The sequence below is a fragment of the Suncus etruscus genome, chromosome 1 (genome assembly GCF_024139225.1).
Source record: "Suncus etruscus isolate mSunEtr1 chromosome 1, mSunEtr1.pri.cur, whole genome shotgun sequence".
Taxonomy (NCBI): Eukaryota; Metazoa; Chordata; class Mammalia; order Eulipotyphla; family Soricidae; genus Suncus; species Suncus etruscus.
The window spans coordinates 147,255,144-147,280,410 of NC_064848.1; the positions used below are offsets into that span (position 1 = coordinate 147,255,144).

A 25,267-nucleotide genomic window follows, 5' to 3' on the forward strand; every position below is an offset into this window, starting at 1 on the left:
CTCCTTCAGCGATTCCATATTTCAAGGCCCTAGGGATGCTTCATCAGAGGGTATGAAGTTTTCTGAAGCCCATTGCAACATAAATTAAACAAACAAGACCATGTCACAAAAAAATGAAAGAAATGACTGCAAAGTTGGTCCAATGCCAAGCAGGAAAGCACTATTGCTTATTACTCAGTGCATAAAAACAGTCTCCATATGGATTCTGTACATGATTATTTTTACATTTTTTAAATGTTTTTTCATTTAAAGTAGCATGATTTACAAAGTCATTGATAGGTGATTCTTAGGCATATAGTATTTCAACACCAATCCCACCATCAGTGTCAACCCCATTACCAGTTCCATCATCTCCCACCCTTTACCCCATCCCATCTGACATCTTGACAGGCACATTACAAAGTTCCATGATTACAACTTAAAGCTCATTTTTCAGTGCTATTGAGTCTGTACTTTGAATGTATTGCTATACTGTGTTTCTGCATCACCCATATATAAAAGAGTTCCTAGAAACAGTATTTTAAAATTTTAATTGTTTACATAATTCTATATATTTTTATTAATTAACTATATAATTATATAAAATCCAATTGTTTACAACAAACTATACTCAAAAGGGACTTGTTACACTTGCAGTTCAGTGGGCTAAGGAAGGAGGTATATCGGATGCATGCTGGGAACAGTGGCAGAGGGAGGTCAACACTGGTGGTTGGAATGGCCCTAATTCACTGTCACTATGTACCTTATATATAACTGTGAAAGACATAATCCACATTTATCTCAATAAACATTAGTTTAAAATTTTAATTATTTATAAAGTAAAATCATGGGGCCTACAGTTGGAAAAAAGTGAGGAAAAAATGTTTAAATAATGGTCAACACCAACCCTGATTAAACTTACTTACACAAATCAAACCCTGAGTTAGTTCTGAGTAGAGTAAAAGTAGGTAGCATTCCAAACAAGTGGCCCCTTCGGAACTGACATCACACCTTAAGTACTGCAGCAGGCCCTGGGAAAATATGACTTCATTCTTTTCTTTTTTTTTTTTTTTTTTTTTTTTTTTGGTTTTTGGGCCACACCCGGCAGTGCTCAGGGGTTACTCCTGGCTGTCTGCTCAGAAATAGCTCCTGGCAGGCACGGGGGACCATATGGGACACCGGGATTCGAACCAACCACCTTTGGTCCTGGATCGGCTGCTTGCAAGGCAAACACCGCTGTGCTATCTCTCCGGGCCCTTCATTCTTTTCTTATAATAGTGATGAGGAAAAAATTATATATCCCTCCTTAGCAGGACCATTGGTGGTGGGGAGTCTGCATATTCTCCCCAGTTGTGTGCATTATCTTGAGGTGTCTGGTTTCCACCACATCCCAAAGAAACACACAACTGCTTTCATGGTAAGTCCACATTGCTCATGTAAAGTGAATGTGGATGGGTGATATATCCTGATATAGAAGAAGGTCCGCTCCAAGGCAGGTCCTATCTGAGCTATGGGGATGACTGGCTAGCCCTACCCCTAAATTGGAATCAGCCACTTAGAAATGGAAGAGAGGAGCTCTGGAGAGATAATACAAGGGCTATTGCATGCAGAGATCCAGCATCCCTGAGCACCATGACATCACCAGGGGTTGATCCTGAGCACAGAGTGGGAAGTAGACTCCTCACTTTTGGGCATGGCACCACCAAACCATCCTCTGTCCAAGAAGGGGGAAGAAATATAACTCATTGTGTCATATAAAAGGGTTCGGAGCCTTTGTTTAGAAATTTTATGAGGTCTCTGTGAGCAGAAACATATGGAAGGAGCTTAATTCTCATTCACATCAATGGGCCTACAATTAATCTGGTTTCATTAGACGCTGGTTCATTGAAAGTGGCTTTGAGATGATGAATTCAGCGAACACACACACAACACATCCATTCTCTGAATTTTCAATCAGTGAGCAACTAATAAACTATTCTAAACATAGAGTGTGAGTGTAAACAGAAAGGCGGGCAATGAGCAGAATTCAGTTCTGCAAAGCCTGTGAAGGAAGATGTGAATACATTAGGTGAAGGCCATTTCTGTGAGATTTGGGGGTTCTGTTCAGGGTTCCTAACAACAGGGACCTGAGAACTAGGAGACCAAAATAAGTGGGAAAGAAATGGGCATTCAGCAAGAGAGAAGTGAGAGCGCCCTCTTCTGGCAGGGAAGAATTTATTTCAAATGGATGGACAGCAGCCCAGAGAGGGCACCATGCAGACTCATGGGTTAGGGACTCCTTGCAACTTGTCATTCACGCGCCTCACTTAAAGTCACTGTGCTGCAAGGGCTTTATGAGAACCACTGTACACAGGTGAGGCACAGGTTTACATCAGGCTGGCTGGAAGAAGCAGTGTCTGCTGCCATCAGGGCCTAAGTCAGAGCAGTTGACAAAGGGTCTGAAAATCTCACTCTGGCAAGGGTGGTAAAAGTCTAGGGACAGATTTTTCTGGAAACTGAGCATGTATTTAATGAGAAAATTCGAGCTTTTGATATTTGCAGAACTCAGATATTTTTAGAGCAGTTGGTTTCTAAGGTAAGCAACACTTGATAAATTCCAGCACCTTCTACCATATTTCTCCTTAGACCGAGCACTAAGATCTGGAGCCCCAGATGAATGTAGTGGGAGGTGGGGAGTGAAGGGGCACAGACCTTCTTTAGAAGAGAAGTTGAGGAATTGATCCACTTCATGAGGCTCCAGCTTTATTTTAGGAATAATGGTCTGGCAGGAAGAATCGACCTAAAGGAAGAATTTCAAGCACAGGTTTTAGAATTGACCACCAAGCCTGAGAGACATTCAGGGGAGACCTTCTTGTCTCTGCCTTCCCTGGATGTTTGTGCTGACCATTCCTGGCATCACGGCTGAAGGGAGTCTTGGAATTCTCAAATTAAAAACTCACTTATCAGCACTGCTTTCCACTGATATTATAACATAAAAGAATTTTTATCATCAATCACCAAGTACTCTAAGAAAGACTGTTTTTATAGTGCCGGGATAAAAACCAGAGCCTCACACAACAAAGCAAGTGCTCTAACCCTGAGACACAATCCTGGTCTCTCTAACAATTTTGCTTGTTTGGTTGGTTGGCTTTGGTGTGTATTTGGGGGTCACACCCAGTTGTGCTAAGGGCTTACTCCGACCTTTGAGTTCAGGGATCAGTTCTGAAGGTACTAAGGGGCCATCTATAGAGCTAGGTATCAACAAACTGAGGATAGTCCCATGCAAGGTTAGGGCCTTTAACACCTGTATTATCTCTCTTGTCCCCTAGTATAGTTTGAAAGGACTACAGACCATTTTGTGTTTGTCCTATAGAGAGAAATATGGGAGCCAAGTCATCTCCATTCCCTCCAGGCTTCTTAATGACTAACCATATTGTACCCCCAAAACATTCCAGAGGGAATAAAAGAGGGATCTGGTCCCTACTCAGGAAGTAAGGCTGTGACCTTTGGCTTTTTTTAGTGACATACTTTTTTGGGGGGAGGGTTTGGGTCACACCCAGGGCACACAGGGGTTACTTCTGGCTCTTCACTCAGAAATTGCTCCTAGCAGGCATGGGGGACCATATGGGATGCCAGGATTCGAACCACCATCCATCATGAATCAGCTGTGTGCAAGGCAAATGCCTTACTGCTGTGCTATCTCTATGGCCCCCTTATTGACTTAAAAATCATCTCAGCTGAAAGTTTACAGAGCAAGGGGATTCATCAGTCTACAGGAAGTCCCATCCAGTTAGACTCATAGTACTCAAGAGAGGAATTCTGGAAGTCAGGAAGAGTCTTTTGGAAAAAAAGGAAGTTGCCTCTAGAGAAGCTCTGCTTATGTCTTACTTATGTAAGAAGACTTATGTCTTACTCCTCTGCAAGATCCCTCCCCATGGAGGGAAGGTCAAGAGCACTGAGAAGGGGCAATGCTGGGAAGCACCAGGGAGGTGCATTACTGACTCTGATTCCCTCTTCTTAAGTAGATAAACCCCTTATACCTCATTCAGAGGGTAGCAATGTCCTGACATTTAGACCTGAAGCTTGGAGCTTGAGGAGCATTAGTAACTGGTTCCCAGCACCCATAGGACGATGTGCAATATTGCTTTCAAACTATTGGCAGGCACCAAAAATAGCCAAAAAGAAGTTAGGCAAAACTACATTCTATGTATTATGTGAATTTAGGCAAAGGAGAAGTCTCTGAATTCTCATGTTTTCTGTGTTAAGATAATAAAAACTGGTAAATGGGGCCAGAGCGATAGCACAGCTGTAGGGTGTTTGCCTTGCAGCGGCTGACCCAGGATGGACCTGAGTTCGATCCCCGGCATCCCATATGGTCCCCCAAGCCAGGAGTGATTTCAGAGCACATAGACAGAAGTAATCCCTGAGCATCACCGGGTGTGGTCCAAAAACAAAAAGAAAAAAAATTACGCTGAGACCTGCTACCAGTTTTACTACTTCTTGAGGAAGCACTATAATCAATACTAATACCAAACAATAGTCCTTTGATAATACATACATACATACACCATATATGCACACATATATGTATGTAATACAGATATACACATGTGAATATAATGTAAAATATATACATATGCAAGTATATATATGTCTTAAGGATGTATTTTAAGTATATCCTTAAACATATATAACCACTAGCTCTAGAAAGATGCTTTATTGAACAATAAGGATCTGTGTCTTTTGATTCAACTCTTCATAGAAAAGGAAGTTAAATATACCCCAGTATTAATTTCCAGAGGGGTCTCCTCCTTTTCAAAAGGCGTGGAGATGGCTGTGATGGTCAGAGTGACAGAGGGAACAAGGCCAGGGGCTGGATCATCCATAATCGGTTCTGTCTTGATAGTTGTTGAAGGAATGTCTGCAGACAGGTACCATTTCTCACTTTCCACTTCATCTATGGGACAAAGATAAGCATACATTGAGGGCATAAGCAAAATTAAGTAAATAAAGTTTCACCTTTAAAAAAAAAGTTCCCAAGAATTGCTGAGAGTCAGTAATGTAGCAACAGTACAACAGGTAAGGCGCTTGCCTTACTTGCCATAATCTCCAACATTAGTCTCCGGAGCTCACCTGAGTGCAGAACCAGGATTTACCACTAAGCACTACAAGGTGTAGTCACCAAACAAACAAACAAAAATGCTGAGAGTGGAGTAAAAGGAAATAAATGAGACTGTGAGAGAAAAAAATGGATGAAAGAACGAGGGATAGAGCAATAATTTATCTCTGTGTTGATTGGAGTTCATGGAGCCAGAAGGACACATAGGAAAGGAAGGAAATTGGCTTCCTGGGCAGAGCAGAAAGGAAGTTGAGTGGATGGGGAACAGGATAGCAAACAAAATTTTTGTGCATAATGTTTAATACTTTTGGGTTTTCAAAACATATAGACGGGGTATCTATTATGTTCAACAGAATGTTAGACAAATGTTTTTATGTTAAATAAGATGTTTATAAGTAAATACATTTAAAAATAAGGTAAGAAAACAAATGAGCCACACAACATTCCAGCCAACAGTGGCTGAGGGTTAATTTTTCAACACATCACCACCAAAACTTCATTATTTCTAATCTTTCTTGAAATGTACTTATTCTTGCTGGTGAGATATGATAACTTGTTTTTATTTGCATTTCTTGAATAAGTGATAAGGAACTATTTTTTTAAATTTGTTAACTAGCCATTTGTGTATATTTTTTAAGAGAAATATCTATTTATCTCCTCTCCCCACCTTTTTTGACCCATACCCAGCTATGATCAGGGCTTACTCCTGGCTCTGTAGTTAGGGATCACTCCTGGCAGAACTCAGAATACCAGATGTGGTGCTGAGAATAAAACCAGGTCAGCTGCATGCAAGACAAGATCCTTACACAAAACATGCTGTACCATCTTTTCAGCCCTTGTTTTTGATGGGATTTTTAGATTTTATGGCTAAACTTTGAGATTATGTGTTTGAATATTAACCCTTATCATATATATGTATATATAGTGAAAATATTTTCTCCCATTCAGTAGGGTATCTGTTTTTTTTGGGGGGGGTATCTTTATTTTAGCTCAAGTTTCTTCTGTGGTGCAAAAAGTTTTTAATTGGGGTTGGAGAGATAGTACAGTGGTAAGGCATTTGCCTTGCATGGAGAAGGACGGTGGTTCGGATCCGGGCATCCCATATGGTCCCCTGAACCTGCCGGGGGTGATTTCTGAGTGTGGAGCTAGGAGTAACCCTGAACGCTGCCGGATGTGACCCAAAAAATAAACAAAAAAAGGTTTTTAATTGACTGTCCTCTTGGTTCTATCTATATAGAAAACAGTATGGAGAATCCTCAGATAAGAAATACTATGACTCACATACACACACCTAAACTCATTGTAGCACTTAGTACAATAGGTAGGACATGGAAACAACCGACATATCTAATGACACATTAATAGATAAATACATACACAGAAATGCTATGCAACTGTAAGAATCAAAGGAATTATATAGTTGACTTCAACATGAATAAAACTGGAATATATCATGTTATATGAAATAAATTAGGAAAAGAACAAATGTGAAATGATAACACTCATCTGTGGTATAGAGAGACAAAACAAGGGAATAAACAGTTTCAAATAACAACAAATTCTTGGCTTTGGATTATAAAACACATATTACCAAGCACTGGGGAAATCTTGGGGAGCCTGAGAGGCAAATTAGAAGTGGCATAGGCAGTGTTGGAGGGTCTTGATAGTGGTGGTAGTGAAGATGCATATAACTTTGTACATCAACCCTGTAAATTTTAGTGCTATTGTAACTATGTTACCTGAACCATAATAAAAATTGATCAAAAACGCCTTAATTCACAAAAAAAAAAAAAAAATGGTGGGGGGAACATTTGTTGGTGCTCAGGGCTTACTACTGGCTCTGCACTCAGGGATCAATCCTGGTGGGGCTGGAGGGTCATATGATGTGCTGGTGTCAAACCTAGGTCTGCACCATGCAAGACAAAACACCCTACCTGCTGTACTCTCTCCAGTGCCCTGCCCCTCACCCCAGCTTTTGTTTTAAACAGTAAAGAAGCAAACAAATAATTAGCATCCAAAGTCTCAGGACCAAGGGTTGAATATGATAATTGGGTCTTTGTCCTTCTACCAACAGATAGTTATTTGTTTCTATGGAATTTTCTTTTTGCTCTCAGTCTTCACCCTCTACGATACGTCAAAAATCTATTTATTCCTCAGATGTGACCCAGACATCCAGAACTTTGCTTATCCTTCTGGGAAATTTCTACATTTAAAACAAATGCCGAAGTGATAGTATAGTGGGTAGGCATTGCCCTAGAAGTGGGTGACCTATGTTCGATTCCCAGCATTCCCTATGGTCCTCTGAGCCTGCCATGAGCGATTCATGAGTGCAGAGCCAGGAGTAGCCCTTAATCACTGGTGGGTTCTCCCTCACCCCAAAAGCCCAAACTAAATAAATAAATAATTAACTAAATATTTATTTATTTAAATATTTATTTTATTAAAATAAATAAATATTAAGTAATATAATACATATTTGTTTATTAAAATATTTATAGATCTTTATTAAAATATTTATTTATTAAAAGCCCAAACTAAATAAATAAATAAAACATCTGTGTCTTGATGAACATATTATCCACAAAATAAAGGGTTAGGTCTGGGCATGTGTGGGTAGTAGCTGACTACTGGCTTCTGTGATTATCACAAGGCCTGAGAACAGCAACAAAGCAACCAAACAGAAGCAATTCTGGTTCTTTACACATTCTTCAAGACAGGGAGCCTAGGGATATACCCGGTTATGCTCAGACAGAAAAATACTCTCTCAATGACAAGTGGACATCTGGACACTTCTTCCCTGTGAAGAAAGAAGCAAGACAAGCTGCTTTCCCACCTCGGTTTTGGAGAGGAATAACAGTGAGAGCTGCCTTCTTTGCTCCACACCAGCATGCAGTGTGATCATCCATCTTCAGTGTTAGAAGAAGGTCAAGGCCTTTGAGCTCAAAGACATTGTGTCTGGCCTGGATACACTGACATAGGCTAGAAGGATCTAGATCACACAGCAGACGTGTGGCAGTATTCTGTTCACACCCTGGACATAACCCTTCTGAGGTTAAAATAAAAAATATGGAGAAGGCGTATGCATGCATATACTTATGGGTTTATAATCGGATGCCACTGCAGACAAGACATGGGACCTCAAGGGAATGCTTGATGATCCTGTGCATCCATAACATGGAAGTTATCTTTTCATCCAATAATTTTACATGCACATAGTCCTTTTGATAAGAAGGCAAACACTCCATAGAATAGTTTCAAAAAAAAAAAAAAACCTTGATATACCTGGAGAGATAGCACAGTGGTGTTTGCCTTGCAAGCAGCCGATCCAGGACCTAAGGTGGTTGGTTCAAATCCGGGTGTCCTATATGGTCCTCCATGCCTGCCAGGAGCTATTTCTGAGCAGACAGCCAGAAGTAACCCCTGAGCACTTCCGGGTGTGCCCCCCCCCAAAAAAAAAAAAAAAACCTTGATATAAATTGGGATATTAATGGAGTAAGTGAATTTTTTTTTAAAAAAGAAGGCTGAAAGGAAATAAGCCAAAATGAAAAATTATCATTATAGAACAGGTCAGAACACAGGTGATTTTCTCCCCCTCTAAATTTTACATTTCATTTTACATTTCTGTCCTAAGTCTAGATTGTTCCTAGAGGATCACTCTTGGGCATTACCCGCTTCTTTCTGCTTTAGTTTCTACCCTAAGGTGGTCCTTCTCAGACAGAAGTCTTGGGGAACCCTGGGAGCCCACACAGAATCCCTTGATTTAAAAAGATGCAATAAGTGTCACTATATATAATAAACTAAATTATTGGCTCCACTTCTCTTTTCCCTCTATATAATGGAACTGTGTCCACACTGTGGATTAATCCACACCTTGCGACTGAATGGCCACGTGGCTTGCTTTGGCTGATGAGATGTTTGCTTCTTTTTTTTTTTTTTTTTTTTGGTTTTTGGGTCACACCCGGCATTGCTCAGGGGTTACTCCTGGCTGTCTGCTCAGAAATAGCTCCTGGCAGGCACGGCGGACCATATGGGACACCGGGATTCGAACCAACCACCTTTGGTCCTGGATCTGCCGTTTGCAAGGCAAACGCCGCTGTGCTATCTCTCCGGGCCCGAGATGTTTGCTTCTTAACAAGGAGAGAGCTTTGAACTGTGCTTCTCTGACATCTTTACCATTTAACTCTTCTGCTACCCAAAATGGGAAGGATGTGTCAGGACAAACCACTGATGCAAGAGAAGGATGACAGGCTCCTTAAAGCAGAAGTCCTCTCCCTAAGGTGAGACTAAGCCAAAATCAGCCAAATTTCACCCTGCCTTGGACAAATGAATCTACCTAAAGGCAGAAAATTGACTCACCTGCCTCCTCCCTCAAACTGCCAGCCTTCAGCCAAGACACAGACACCTGAGTTATAAAAATTACTAAAAATAAAATAACTAATAATAGATAAAAATAACTAATAATTAAAATGGTGAGTTTAGGGATGGTATATCAGGCAAAGCTAGGTGCCACTCTATAGCTAAAATGGATAGACAAGATTTTTTTAAGTCAAACTCTACCAGCACAAACAACCAAAGCTCACTTCCACAATAACTTGTCTAAACCATTAAAAGTAAAAACCATATTGGGGTGGAGCAGTAACACAAGTGGTAGGGCTCTTGCTTAGCACATGCCAATCTAGGACAGAACACAGTTCGATCCCCCAGCGTCTTATATGGCCCCTCAAGCCAGAGGCGATTTCTGAGTGCATAGCCAGGAGTAACCCCTGAACATAAGAGAGTGTGGCCCAAAAAACAAAAAACAAAAAAGTAAACTATAATAACAAACACTTGCAGGCTGAGTGACTAGATCAACTGGTTACATCACAGAGGAAAACACTTCAGAAAAAGTAAGTCAGTTAGCAACAAGTAGATAATTTGAGAGAAAAGAGCTTTCATTCTAAACTACTACTGAAAAGAAATATCTAATCAGAGAAAAAAGTGACAAATATAATTTAAGACAGGGAATTCACAAAGTATGAAGGGAGTGAGTTGCACATATTATTTAGCCATGTGGCCTACTTCTATACTTTTATTGGCATAATAATAATAATAATTAGAAGGACCACCATGGTTTAGAGCTAAAATATCCTTGAATACCTAAGGTACTAGCTACGTGACAACAGCAAGAATCAGTACACACTCAATATCCTCTAAATCATCAAAGTTGATGATCAGATAATGAAGGGGGAGGAGGAGAGGTTTCATCTAGATTGTATTTACTTGCTTTGTCAGTTTCTTTTCTAGAAGAAAGCATCACCCATAAGATCAGAAGAGCAAACTTGGGGTGCCAGAGAGATAGCACAGTGGTAGGGCATTTGCCCTGTGTGTAACCCACACGAGAAGAACCTGGGGCGATTTCTGAGTGCAGAGCCAGGAGTAACCCTGAGCACCACCAGGTGTGATCCAGAAACAAAAACAAAACAAAACAAAACAAAAAGTGCAAATTTGAGAAAGTATGAAGAATGTCAACAACTATCTGATTTGACTCAAAACAGCTTCCTGTCAAAGATCAAACTCAGAGGCTAAACAGATAGCACAGTGAATAAGAGACTTACCTTGCATGATTCCAGGTTTGATTCCTGCATATGGTTCCTCAAACACCAGTAATGCCTGAGCAGAGAGCATGGAGGAAGCCGTAAACACAGTCAAGCCTCAAAACAAACAACAAAAAGAAAAAAAAAAAAGGGTTTCAAAGCCAAGTGACAACTTGGCTCAGCATCATCACAAAGCTCTCAGTAAGAACATGAAAACAAAGCCACTGTCTCGTGGGGATGAGCAAACTTTCACATCTCAGGACAAAATGCAATAGCAATAAGCAATGGGAGTTGCTGTGAAAATTACCAAGACAACAGTGTAGGCAGAGGAGGTGGGGGAGAGAGACAACCTTGAAGTCACCACAGAAGCAAAGCAAGGATGAAATTTCATCAGTTTCCTGTGTAGACATAAAATACTACATATATACTGATTCCTGTAAAGAGGGGAAAGAGATCCAATTGGGAGTCGGGGTCTAGGGAAAGAGGTCGGAGTTAAGGCATATGCTTCATCTAAATCCCTCAGCATTCAAAAACTGAGTATTGCTCGTAGAATATTTTCAAAAGAGCTGACAAATCTTAACCAATTTTCAGTGGAAAATTCAAAGAAAAACATGTGAAGGCTGAGTGTGAAAGTTGGGAGGAGGGTTTGATCTAATAGACCCAAGAACCTGCAACTCACTACAAGTTAGAATGGAAGAAAAGGCTTCTGTGTCTGCTTCTCTCTGGGACCTTCATCCTGAGACAGCTTAAGTTATTCCCTGAGAAGTCAAAATAACCAGTGCTTCAGGCTAAGTATGTGCTTTGAACTGTGTATTGTTCTGAGGTTTTTGCATTTATTATTAATTTAACCCTCAGGGGTAAGCATGTGCTACTCTAACACCCATTTTGAAACAACAAGAACAACAACAACAACAACAAAGTGATTCAACTCTCCCTTAACTCAGCCAAGTTACACAGTTAGTACACAGCCAGGTTCAGGTGCAGATAACTGGCTCACCAGTTTCCCCTCCATTGGGTTTGTTGGTGAAGAGCTCCAGGATTGAACCTATCTTTAGTCAAGAGTAACTATTCCTCAATTCATGTTATTTTGAGCCCATAATTAGCCATAAAGGTGTAATAATGGTTCTTTATCTACATCCCATTTTTGCTAATAGAAACTTTAAATTCAATATTCCCCCTCCAAAGACCAACCAATAATAGCTACAAAGGTCTGAGTATGATCTCTGGACTAAGTGCTCTTCACAATAGCCGCCAACATAGTCAGGCCTTTGATCAACACGGCTTCTCTCAGCAATCTACCTGACTCTGCTCTTTTTGAGTTTATGTATACAGGATCTCTTCATCTTATTCTTCTCATCTTATATTTCTCATTCTTATCTGTTTAGTTATATGATCAATGGAATAAAGGCAATAACAGCTGATATTTATAAAAAGACTTTTTTCAGAGGGCAAGAGCAACAGCATAGCAAGTAGGGCATTTGCCTTTCACACAGCAGACCCAGGTTTGATCCCTGGCATCCCATATCATCCCCCTCTCCCCCGAGCCTGCCAGGAGTGATTTCTGAGTGCAGAGTCAGGAGTAACACCAGAGGAACACTGGGTGTGCCCCCTAAAAAGACTTTCTCATTGTGGAGGACTTTTCTAAGTGCTTAATACACATTAGTTCACTTGATTCCTACAATAAGATGTTTTTCCCATTTTATTTTTTATTTAATTGGGGTGGGGGTTTTGGACACACATGGCCATGCTCAGGGCTTACTCCTGGTTCTGTGCTCAGGGATCACTCTTATGGAATGCTGGAAATAGAACCAGATCAGCTGCATGCACAGCAAGCACCTAGTTTACTCTACTGTCCACTCTTCCCACTTTAATGATCAGGAAAGTAGGACAGAAGCATTGAATAGCCTAACAAGGGTCACACAGTAAGTGGCAGAGCCCAGATTCAAATCCAGACAATCTGACTCTAGACATGGAACTAGGTGGTACTGCATCTTGGGTCTTCCTGTGGTAAACTGCCTTGACTAGGAATTAAATAAGTATCTGTGGAACTAATGATTGAATTCAAAAGATTTGGCTAGGACACAGATTGCTACATCAATGTAAAAATTGCTTTTTTTTTTTTTTTTTTTTTTGCTTTTTATGTTTCTAAATCTGGGTCACACCCAGTGGTTCTCAAGGCTGGCTCTGTTCTCAGGGATTAGTCCTGGTGGGCTCAGGAGACCAAATGTGGTACTGGAAATGAAACCAGGGTGGTCACATCAAAGACTTCTGACTTTGACCAGTGCCCTCAAAATATATATATATATATATATATATAGGAATATATAGTATATATGTGTGTGTGTGTGTGTGTGTGTGTGTGTGTGTGTGTGTGTGTGTATCAGGAAGCCATCACTGTATCTTAAGTTCAAGAGTGAGGAAGCATAATTATTCTTTTTTCTAAGTTATTAGGTCACATCTGGAAGTACTCATGGGACCACAGTTCCAGGGATCAAAACCTGGACCCCCTGCATGCAAAGTACTAAGCCCATTGAACCACCTCTTTTGCCTACATCATTTTTTCACCTGCTAGGAAAATAAAGTACAATATCACAAATGGTGTTGAATAACCAAAGTTTAAACCAAACAAGGTTTCAGTCTCAGATAGGGCAACTATTTCTCTGCTCATCTATCAATCCAAATGTTGTTATCCTAATCCAGTTACTCACTGAAAGTGGCTAACCCACACACCAATCCCCTCAAAGCCACCTCTGACTATAGCTCTTATCAATAGTTCAGAAGACATCTGCTTACAGCCAGACATCACTTCTGGAACTTCCTGCTTGGAACATGTCAACATCAAAGTCTCTTCAGCATTGTCCACTGGAGAACCAAAGTTATCTTCAATCTTCTCTCCCTTAACTCAGCACACCATTCTAGAAGTCATGCATATCTGTTTCTGCCTGCATCCTTCTTTCTCTGTACCTCTCCCCTGCTCTGGCATCATACACATGACATCTTACTTCCTTCTGTGGTCTACAAACAAAGCACCCCACATTTGATTTCCAGAGACTCTATATCCCTTCAAAGTTTTTGCCTTCCACCAGGATACTCCATTTGCCCCAAACTCACTCACATCAGCCCATCTTTTATCTCATGTTAGAGCTTTCCTCTCCCTGTAGAAATAGCTCTATAAGTGGAGGGGAACAATACCAAGTCAGCCTACCCAGCCTTCCCCTAACCCTGTTATTTTGAGGAGCCTGCTAGATTAATCCAAATGATGTTGATTACTATTTATGTTTCTGGCCCCACCCTCTGCAGACCTGGAATGGCCACACCACAGTCCTTCCTTGCACACAAAACAAAGTGACTTTGACTGTGCATGAGAAGATACTACTTTAGACACGTCTGCATTCTTCTGCTCTCTCCTAAAATTGTTGATAGCTTCTGTATTTTCTAACTTTGTTCGTATATCATCTTGGAGGGTAAGGGTGATATTTATTTCTCTCTGACAGCCTTAACTTAGCACTACTAAGTTATTTCTTCCTAAGAAAATAGTCAACTAAAATGGAATAAAACAAAAAAAATACCTGGCATCCCAATTTAATGACAAGAAACATGACAATCATAGTGTAACCCAGGAAGCTCTGCCCTCCATGTGGTGAAGTCACTCAAATATAAGCTTTTCATTCCTTAATCCAATGTTAAAATATCCACCACTATTTTACTTGGATGTCTCTGCTTATCTCTTTATAATCGCCTTACTTTTTTTTTTTTTTAAAAGAACAAAAATAAGCCTGCTTAGCAGCTTTAATCATGGGTGCTTGACATAAAGGATGTCTTTCTGGTGGTTTAGGAGGCCGAGACCACATTCTGAGGCCAGGCTTCTGTGGTTGCAGAACCACAGGAAGTTCTGAAGCTCCAGTTTTTCAGAGAAATCATCAGTCAAATTTAACTCTCAAAAACAGTTTCAGCCTGTGTCATCTTAGATCTGTATTTTTCTTTTTTGGGAAAAAAGGGTTGGGGGTTTGGGCCATAGCCAGCAATTCTCAGGGTGTACACCCGGCTCTGTACTCAGGGATCATACCTGGCAGTGTTTGGGGAATCTTACGTAGTGCTGTGGGTAGAATCATGTTCAGTTTTGTGCGGAGCAAACACCTTATATCCTATACTATCTCCCTGGCTCAGACCAATATTTCTTAATTTGTCTTGGGTCATATACCCATTTTAGGATCTAAGAAAAAGTAATAATAAGGTTCTCATCAGGAAAAGGAAGAAATGTTTATAGACTAAAATTTTATGTTTAATGTGTTGGGGGGCAGAGCAATAGCACAGTGGTAGGATGTTTGCCTTGCATAAGGCTGACCTGGCACAGTCCCAGGTTCGACCTCTGGCATCCCATATGGTTCCCTGAGTCAGGAGTGATTTCTGAGCTCAGAGCCAAGAGTAACTCCTGAGAGATGCCGGGTGTGACCCAAAAGCCAAAAACAAAACAACAAAAGAAAAGTGTAGACGTCTAGAAAGTATAACAACTTAATAACCCCTACACCCCTCCAATGAAATTCAAGAGGAGAAGTTAAGGAAGGAAAGAACACAGAAGAAAATGAGAAAAAATAAGGCAAGAAAGGAGAGTATGGGGACCAGAATGATAGCATAGTGGGAAGGGTGTTTGCCTTGCAAGCAGCCAACCTGAGTTCAATCCCTGGCATTTCATATGGTCACCTGAGAACCATCAGGAATGACCCCTGAGTGCAGAACCATCTATGCGCATCTATGATGCTATGAGCTTCGTTTTGGGTATGACCCAAAAACAAACACAGAAATCACCCCCCCCCCTAAAAAAGGAGAGTAGGAGAGTTCATAAGAGAAGGTAGAAAAATAAAGAGAAAAATCCTAGTCGACTAGGAGAGAGTCCACTGAACTGTTTATCTTATCACATACTTCAAGCGTGAAAGCAATTTCTAGATCACACCTGGCGGCGCTCAGGGGTTTCTACTGGCTCAGCGCTAAGAAATTGCTCCTGGCAGGCTTGGGGTACCATATGGGATGCCCAGATTCAAACCATTGTCTGCCCTGGGTCAGCTACGTGAAAGGCAAATGCCCTACTGTTCTGCTATCTCTCTGGCTCCTAAAAATAATGCATTTAATTTAAATAAAATATTTAATCTTATGCCAGAAAACTTCAGGGATAAGGTCTCCTTGTATTTAGGCCAAGGCTTTTCCTTTCCATTTCCCCATATTTTGTTGGGCCTATGCAAACAACAACAATCGCCACTCTCACAACATTTTTATTGTATTTCTCTTACAAAAATATAAGAAGAGCTTACTAAACTTTCTGCTAGTGCTTTAATAAGTTCATTGATGATTCAATCATTTTCAAAAATATACTTGCTACTGAATTTTTCTTCTTTCCTTTCTCTTCCATCTCTTTAGTCTTCCTTTCTATTTTCTTTAATAACTTTATTTTTGGTTATCTTGAAACAAATGTATTATGATCAGTTATGTCAACTATATGATGCATTTTTAAAATAAATTTAAATTTTTAAATCAATAAAATAAATACATAAATTTAATCTAAGTAAAATTTAGAAACAAAGGTTTCTAGTTTCGCTGAAGTGATCTTCACAGTTCAAGAGATGAAGATGTCAAACATGGACTGAAAACAAAGCTCAAATGGCAAAATTATGCCTCGCACATGCCAGGCTCTGTCTAAATCCCTGATATCACATGGGCCTCCCAGCACTACCATCCAAAATCTGAACCATTGCTGGGGGTGGTCATTATAAAAAAATGAATTAAGATGAAGCATATCAGATTTAAGGTGAAGATCAATTCCTACATACAAGCTAGGTATGTCCTGGAGCAATATTATTCTTTTCTATCAGGTGGGAAAACTACTTGACATGCACTTGGATCCAGGGAAATCTTGCAGACTGTTAACCTCTTTGGAAGGTTCCAACAAATAGCAAATTGGTATTCAGACAAATAAAACAATTCAATTTCCTGACATTTTCCCATGCATAAACACACAGGAAAAAAAAGAGCCAAAAAACTATACAAAGTTTTCTTGGACAAGTTCACCCAATAATAATGCTCATTCATTATTGCCTAACTAGATTTTGTTTTGTTGGAGAGACCATATAGCACCAGGGATTGAACCTGGGCCTCCTGCATGTAAAAAATGTGCTCAGCATTTTGAAATCTCCAGTTCAAGTTTTACGAAACTTTGATGCACATATTACAGGCAGTTACAGTCTATATTCATTATCTCCTAGTTTTAAAGTGCTTTTTTGCTGGCAAAGGAAGGTAGCTTTTACTCAGAGAAAATTGGTTCATAACGAATGTGAACTGTGAATCAGCTACCCAGCCAAATATATCTGACCTGCTGTACCTGTTCTCAGCAAATTATTAGCATAGCCAACTGCAGTACAGATTCTAAAAATGAACAATGCTCAGCTGGGAGAACAGGCTGAAGTGTGCTTTGGCCTGCTGATAAGAGAAGCTTGGAAAAGATCAACTGATTAATTCTCCTCACACTAAGCTTGTAGCATAGGTGGCGCCCACAATTTCCTTTATGCTGCATGTATACTGATTGGAATTTTGGTATTACAGTTGGGTAAATGCCTGGTCTGCATGCCGTGCATGCGGCCAATTCCAGTTCAATCCAAATATGGCCACTCAAGTACCACCAGAAGTGATCCTTGAGTGTAGAGCCAGAAATTACCACTGAACGCAGCTGGGCATAGTCCCAAAACAGTAAAACCAAAGTAATATTATCATCGAAGGGAAATGTAGCCAGACTTTTGAAAGACTATTTATTTGCAATCAGTATATGGGGAGGGTTGTTTATTGTTTTAGAAGTATCATTGTCCAAACCCTCAGCCCTCCACTAACCTCCATTGAAGCACCACTATTTTAACTCTACTCAATGCTTTAAGACCCAAGTTAATTTTGCCTAATACAAACAACTTCTCTAGTGACCTTCTAAAGGCATATTCTCTCTCCTGTAAACTTCAAATACCTCCTGAGACATTGCTCTCATTCAGTTTGAGAAATTATTTGGGCAATGGCATCTTCACTAGACTCTGAGCTACTCACAGGCAGGTACTCACAGGTCTTATGGATATTCCCTGAATATCATGTACATCATTCTGTAGGATAATAGAAGAGCTATTTAAGATTATGGATTAGGGGACTGCTATGAATGATGTTCTAAACATTTTGGGGGAGGGGCTTTCAAGCAGAGATTAGGGGACCAAGGAGCGACTCCTAGAGATGATCAGCCTGACTGTGCATGCCTTATGGTTGGCCTTGGGCCTGGCAATGAGATTTTACTCAAGCCCATGGACCTAGAAAATATCAGGGCTAGACTTAGTGGTTCTTGGGGGCAGAGGAGGAAGCACGATGTCAGGGATCATACTCAGGACTCCCACACAAGGCATATGCTCTAGCCCTCTGGACTATGTTCCAGGCTCCTTGAACATTTTTTTTCTTTCCCCCCACTTTGAACTTTTCTAGATCTTCACACCATACCACTTCTTGAAGTACTACTTGGAGCAAGAAAGCCTCATGCTCCAAGACCAGGACATTGGAGAGACATAGGTCTGGAAGCAAACGCCGATGCAGGAAATAATCCACACATTCTGAAGGGGTGAAATGGGCTCAGGAATTCCAACATGCAAATTTTCAGCTCCTAAGAAGCAGATAGCTCAGTGGAGGAGAGCCAGAAATACAGGAGAACATTTTCCTGAGACCAGGGATCTTTTATTTGGAAGAATCCAGACCACACCCTGGGGTGGCTAATAGGGAGGGACGGTTAATCCAGTATCTCCCCTAATTGACTTTATAGAAAAATGCAGAACTATGAGGTAAAAAAAAAAGTAATTTGCATCCCAAGGTTCTAAGAAAAGGGCATATTAAAAGATAAAGGGGTTGGCAAGAGTTGGCATAGGTGCAGCAAAATTTGGAAAAATAGAAAATCTCTTGGCCTAAAAACAGGGTGTCCTTACCCATGAAACATTCTGCCATAAGACCAACTATAGGCTCCAGGCATACTAATTTGTCTAACTCCAAAGTCTTTCTTTCTCCATGGTCCAAAAAAAAGGTTCTTCCAATCATGATTTTTGCTGTAATATATCAGTAATTGGAGATCTTGGTGTTAGCACATATCCTATATCAAAGTCAGGATGACCTGAGGCATCTTCTGACTTCATCTTACCATTATGTGGTAAATCAGGGAAATCTGCCTTCAAGGCAAGTTGTTGCTGATTTCCAAGCTGTAGTCAAGTTAGCATGAGAGCCTACACTGAGGGAAGTATGTGTCAAGGCAGTCCCAGGGTCTGTCCTGGTAGAAGCTGGCAGTCAAGAATAGTGGCAGTGGAATACCATTCTCAGGGCTTTTGGCTTGACCTTGTGTAATAACGTGATATGCCTTTCCAGTTTTTGGCTTTAGAGGCCTTTTAGAACCAATAGAAAGCACTTTTTTTTAGAAAGTTTTAGTGCTAATTTACAATTGGATAGCTGCTTGCAAAAAATTGAACTTAGACCCCCAGCTATCATCATGTACGAAGGTAAAATCCAAATGGATTAAAGACCTCGATATCAGCCCCAAAACCATAAGATATATAGAACAGCACATAGGCAAGACACTCCAGGACATTACAGGCATCTTCAAGGAGGAAACTGCACTCTCCAAGCAAGTGAAAGCAGAGATTAACAGATGGGAATATATTAAGCTGAGAAGCTTCTGCACCTCAAAGGAAATAGTGCCCAGGATACAAGAGCCACCCACTGAGTGGGAGAAACTATTCACCCAATACCCATCAGATAAGGGGCTAATCTCCAAAATATACAAGGCACTGACAGAACTTTACAAGAAAAAAACATCTAATCCCATCAAAAAATGGGGAGAAGAAATGAACAGACACTTTGACAAAAAAGAAATACAAATGGCCAAAAGACACATGAAAAAGTGCTCCACATCACTAATCATCAGGGAGATGCAAATCAAAACAACGATGAGATACCACCTCACACCACAGAGAATGGCACACATCCCAAAGAATGAGAATAAACAGTGTTGGCGGGGATGTGGAGAGAAAGGAACTCTTATCCACTGCTGGTGGGAATGCCGTCTAGTTCAACCTTTATGGAAAGCGATATGGAGATTCCTCCAAAAACTTGAAATCGAGCTCCCATATGATCCAGCTATACCACTCCTAGGAATATACCCTAAGAACACAAAAATACAGTACAAAAACCCCTTCCTTACACCCATATTCATTGCAGCACTATTTACCATAGCAAGACTCTGGAAACAACCAAGATGCCCTTCAACAGATGAATGGCTAAAGAAACTGTGGTACATATACACAATGGAATATTATGCAGCTGTCAGGAGAGATGAAGTCATGAAATTTTCCTATACATGGATGTACACGGAATCTATTATGCTGAGTGAAATAAGTCAGAGAGAGAGAGAAAAACGCAGAATGGTCTCACTCATCTATGGGTTTTAAGAAAAATGAAAGACATTCTTGCAATAATAATTTCAGACACAAAAGAGAAAAGAGCTGGAAGTTCCAGCTCACCTCAGGAAGCTCACCACAAAGAGTGATGAGTTTAGTTAGAGAAATAACTACATTCTGAACTTTCCTAATAATGAGAATGTATGAGGGAAATGGAGAGCCTGTTTAGAGTACAGGCAGGGGTTAGGTGGGGAGGAGGGAGACTTGGGACATTGGTGGTGGGAATGTTGCACTGGTGATGGGTGGCGTTCTTTACATGACTGAAACCCAAACACAATCATGTATGTAATCAAGGTGTTTAAATAAAAAAAATAAAAAAAAAGTTTTAGTGCTAATTTAGAGTATTCAGCCCTCATTTTTCACACCTCACAATACATATGAATTAAAAAAAAGAAAAACCATTATCAAATCCACCAATATATAAATTACTACATCAGTGTATTTTATCAAGACTGTTGGAAGAAAGAAGGTAGCAATTTGTGTGAGGAAAAGCCGAAGTCCCTCAACCAAAAACGAAGCCATTATCACAACTTTGAACCAAATAGTCACAAGCTTAAAAATTCATGATGGTGAAATCCATTTAAGAGGCCATAGAATTAACATCTCACCAGTTGTCAGCTGAGTCCCTGATTCAAGCGCCAACTGATATGAAATCCTCATGCTCTAAGACCAGGAGATTAGAGAGACACAGGTCTAAAAGCAAATACCAATGAAGGAAAATACACACACTATAGAGTGAGTGAAATGGGTTCAGGAATTCCAACCTGCAAGCCTTCCACTTCTAAGAAGCAGAGAGCTTAATGGAGGAAAACCAGAAATGCAAGAGACCATTTTCCTAAGACCCAGTATTCTTATTAGAAAGAATCTAGATCACGCCCTGGGGTGGATAATAGGGAGGAACCTGGAGTAGATAATAGGAACAGATGTGGGATGAATAGTATGGAGGGACTTGGGGTGGATAATAGGGAGGAAGCTGGTTAATTCAATACTGGTTTAAATATCCTAAGTACTAAGCAAAGAAATATTTCCATTATTGGTCCCAAGAAACCCTCTCGACAAAGTTTTTGTTAATTTAATCTCTTGAAGGCTATAATCAAAGGCAGAGTCATAAAAATAACTAATAAAATAGTCCAGTAGCAATAACTAGGAAATGGGAAAGCCACTTCATTGTAGAATTTAGGTTAAAGTTGATAAATACTTCATAAAATCTTCCTTTTCACCTAAGACACTATCATTTTGTTTTTCTTTTCTTTTTTTGTTGTTGTTTTTGGCCACACCCATTTGACACTCAGGGGTTACTCCTGGCTATATGCTCAAAAATTGCTCCTTGCTTGGGAGGACCATATGAGATGCCGAAGGGAATCAAACCATAAGGCAGACGCCTTACCTCTAGCGCCACCACTTCAGCCCTTTGTTTTTCTTGAGGGAGTATACTCCATATCAGTGATACTCAGGGCTTACTCCTGCCTCTAGGTAGAGGGATTATTTCTAGAGGTTCTGGGGGGGGTGGTCATACAGGGTGCCAGGAATTTAATCTTAGTCAATTGTATGCAAAGCAAGCACCTTACCCACTGTACTATCTCTCCAGTCCCAATAAATGTGAGGAGATTTTTTTCTCTCTTTTTTTTTTTTAAGGTGGTGGTTGAGCCACACTCAATGGCACTTAGGAATAATTCCTAGCTCTGTGCTCAGGATTGCTTCCAGCCAGTGCTCTAGGAACCATATGTTGTACTAGGGATCAAACAGGTTTTGAACATAAGTAAAGAAAGTGCCTTACTCTGTATTATTCCTCTGGCGCTTTGTACTATCATCCTCTTACAACTTTTGATTTTATATCATGATCTTTGAATTTAAACTACAAATAATAATATCCTTGCTATTGTCTAGGCCCTGGACTAGGATTTAGAATATATTATTTTACTTAATCCTTGCAACAAGACAAAAGATAGATGCTGTATTACCTTAGTTTAACCTATGAGGAACCTGGTGGTGCGGAGAAAGTAAACCTCAGAGCTAATCAATGAAAAGGAATTTAACCTCACCACTATCCTTAGAATGTTTTCAAACATTTCAGACTCCATTAATACAAATCTAAGGCTCCCATCTGGAGAAGTGATGTGAGAGAAAGATATTTCCTCCTATTTCTTGAATGAACACAACATTCTAAATGGATGAATTGCGGCATTTTTAGGGGCAGCAAAGGGAAATACTCATCAGGACCACCCTGTGTAACTGACTAAATAACTACCAGGACTACATTAGAAGGTATCTGGGTTCCTTGAACATCTTACTCTTTGGCAGTCAATAAGGCTACCGTTAGTTCACCAATGCATCTCTCACTCAGAATTCCATTGCCATGTTGTAGCACATCCAGGCATTCCCCTACACAGAGACATATGAAGAGAAACCAATTATTCAACAGGCATTTGTCAGCTCTGTGAGTGAGCCTCCTTGTTCTAATCCCAGAAGTCTTTGGATGACTAGACTCAGCCAACATCTAAGTGAGATCTCATGAGGTCTCCTGAACCATAAGCCCTCTGCCCTTCCCTATATTCAGAGTTTGAGGATTCACTGGCTAGAGTGGGTGCCAAGAAATACACAACTTTCACAGTGCTTAGTAGGCACAAAGTCAAAGCTGCCAGAAGCCCAGATGTCTCCCCTGCTCATAATTTACCATCATTGAAGCTGTCACTGGTGGCAACAGGAGCAAATGGTGACTGTGCTCTGGGTTCTTCACACAGGGAATAGCTGTGCTCAGCCTGGATGAGAGGTGCTGGGGATGTGGGAGATGGCTCCACCTCCATGGACACGTTCTTCTCAGACAGGAACGGGTCGTTCAGGAGCTGGCCCAAGACATTCTGGGAAAACTCATCTAGAAGTTCTGAGAAGTGCTACAAGAAACAAAGGATAAAGAAGTCAGTGTTTCTTAGTCAGGATCTGATAGGTACAAACCCATTAAAAGGGGAATTTATCATCCACACTTCAAGTGAAGTGACTCAGTGCCATGTACAATTGCCTATGATGGTGTGGCGCTGGCCCCCTCAAAATTCAGTAGCTTAATAAAATTAAAACCAGTTACTTCTCTTAATTATTTGGAATGGTTGGATTGCCGAGTCTATTTCCACCACATATAGAATGGTATAGTGGAGCTGAGGGCCACCAGGACTATACCTGGCAGTACTGGGAGCCAGGTAGGAATCAGAATCAAACACAGGGTTTCACATATACTAGTTATGAGCTTCACTTCCATGAACCATCTCCTCAGCCCACAGATTTCCTTTTGAGTTCAACATGAAGATTATTTTTTTTAAAGGGAGCTGCTGAGCTAGTACAAGGGTTGAGATATCAGTTGACCCCAGTTCCATCTGTGGCACCACATACGCTCCTCTAAGCACTACCAGGGCTCACTCCTGAGCACAGAGCCAAGAGTAAGCTCTGAGTGCTGCTTGGTGTGGTCCAAACACAACACAACACAACAGAATACACACACTGTAAAAGAAAGAAAGATGAGAGAAAAGGAAGGAAGGAAGGAAGGAAGGAAGGAAAGGAAGGAAGGAAAGGAAGGAAGGAAGGAAGGAAGGAAGGGAGAGGAGGAGGGAGGGAGGGAGGGAGGGAGGGAAGAGTGAGGGAGGGAGGGAAGGGAGGGGAGGGGAAGGGAGAGGAAGGGAGGGAGGAGAAGGAAGGGAGAGAGGGGAAGAGAGAAGAAGAAGAAAGAAAGAAAGAAAGAAAGAAGAAAGAAAGAAAGAAAAGAAAGAAAGAGAAAGAAAGAAAGAAAAGAAAGAAAAGAAAGAAAGAAAGAAAGAAAGAAAAGAAAGAAAGAAGAAAGAAGAGAAGAAAGAAAGAAGAGAAAAAAGAAAGAAGAAAGAAAGAAAGAAAGAAAGAAAGAAAGAAAGAAAGAAAGAAAGAAAGAAAGAAAGAAAGAAAGAGAAAGAAGAAAGAAAGAAAGAAAGAAAGAAGAAGAAAAGGAATGAAAAAGAAAGAAAGAGAAAGAAGAAAAGGAAGGAAGGATGGAAGGAAGGAAGGGAAGGAAGGGAAGGAAGGAAGGAAGGAAGGAAGAAAGGAAGGCAGTATCCCATCTGAGGCTGAATTAATCCTCTTTCTTAACTTTATAGACTCACTGCCTCTCTAACTATATACTGCACAAAATTGAATTCAAAACCTCTGTATTTCCTAACCACAACTCTGACCTGTGTGTGTCATGAGCCTCATCTCAGCTCTAACCAGGTTATCCACACCTTGCAAAGCCCCTGGAATCCATCCTATCAGGAAGGTCCTATTGGAAGGATCCTATCATGGATGCCCTATCAGGAGGAGGATTCCATTAGAAGAATCTCTTTGATGACTCTTGCTTTTCCATTCAAAGTGCCTGAGTTGGGCTACTCTGCTGACACTGTGTTTTCTTTCTTTTGAGCAGCACTAATGAATGTTTTCATGCACATACATTGAATAACCAATAATAAACCCACTTAAAATCTACTAACATTCCCAGAATTTCCGTACCTTGGACTTTATAGTAATTAACTTGTTGCCAAAACATTTACCTTAATGATAGACAACCCTGAAGAATTCTTAGTGGCTATCAAGTATCCAAACTATCACCTATTACCTCCCTTCTGAAAAAAGAACCCCTTGATTCTTCAAAGTAGCAATTGGGCCGGGCCACTTCCTTCTCCTAGAAAGGCCACAAAACATGTTAGCTTAGCACTGAACATGTTCAGGGGAGACATAAACATTAAACTGATTCTCCAATTTGTCCCCAAAAGATGCTGTGATTCCAACTTATCCCAAAGAACTGTTGAGCCAGAAAATTGGCTCCAGGTGGGTCTCTGGCATCTGGGCAGCAGGGGCAGCATGGACAGTTCAACAACCCTCTGCTGGCGAAAGAATCAGGCTAGAATCAGACCATCATCAATAATGATCAGTGAAAAAGAAGAGCACTTCTGGCTTTGGAAGCTAGAAATCAGAGAAAGTAGTAAAATGAGTCTCAAAGAATGAACCTTTATAGAGCCTACAAAAAGTTGAACAAAGGCTTTCTTGTGTGAAGCCACAGTGTCTGAAATTTTCATTGAATTCTCTCAAAGATAGGGCACGATGACATTTTACCAGCTGGG

The 25,267-nt window shown here is 40.5% G+C and overlaps 1 protein-coding gene across 1 annotated transcript in view; it reads right to left on the bottom strand.

The window, feature by feature from the left end:
- CREB3L2 (cAMP responsive element binding protein 3 like 2) overlaps nt 1-25,267 on the bottom strand; it is a 130,171-nt gene that overhangs the window by 26,017 nt on the left and 78,887 nt on the right. The window contains exons 2-4 of the mRNA XM_049776014.1: nt 22,831-23,047; nt 4,740-4,915; nt 2,671-2,758 (exon numbers count right to left, since the gene is read on the bottom strand). Of these exons, the coding sequence (XP_049631971.1) occupies nt 2,671-2,758; nt 4,740-4,915; nt 22,831-23,047 (481 nt within the window). The remainder of the gene's footprint in view (nt 1-2,670; nt 2,759-4,739; nt 4,916-22,830; nt 23,048-25,267) is intronic.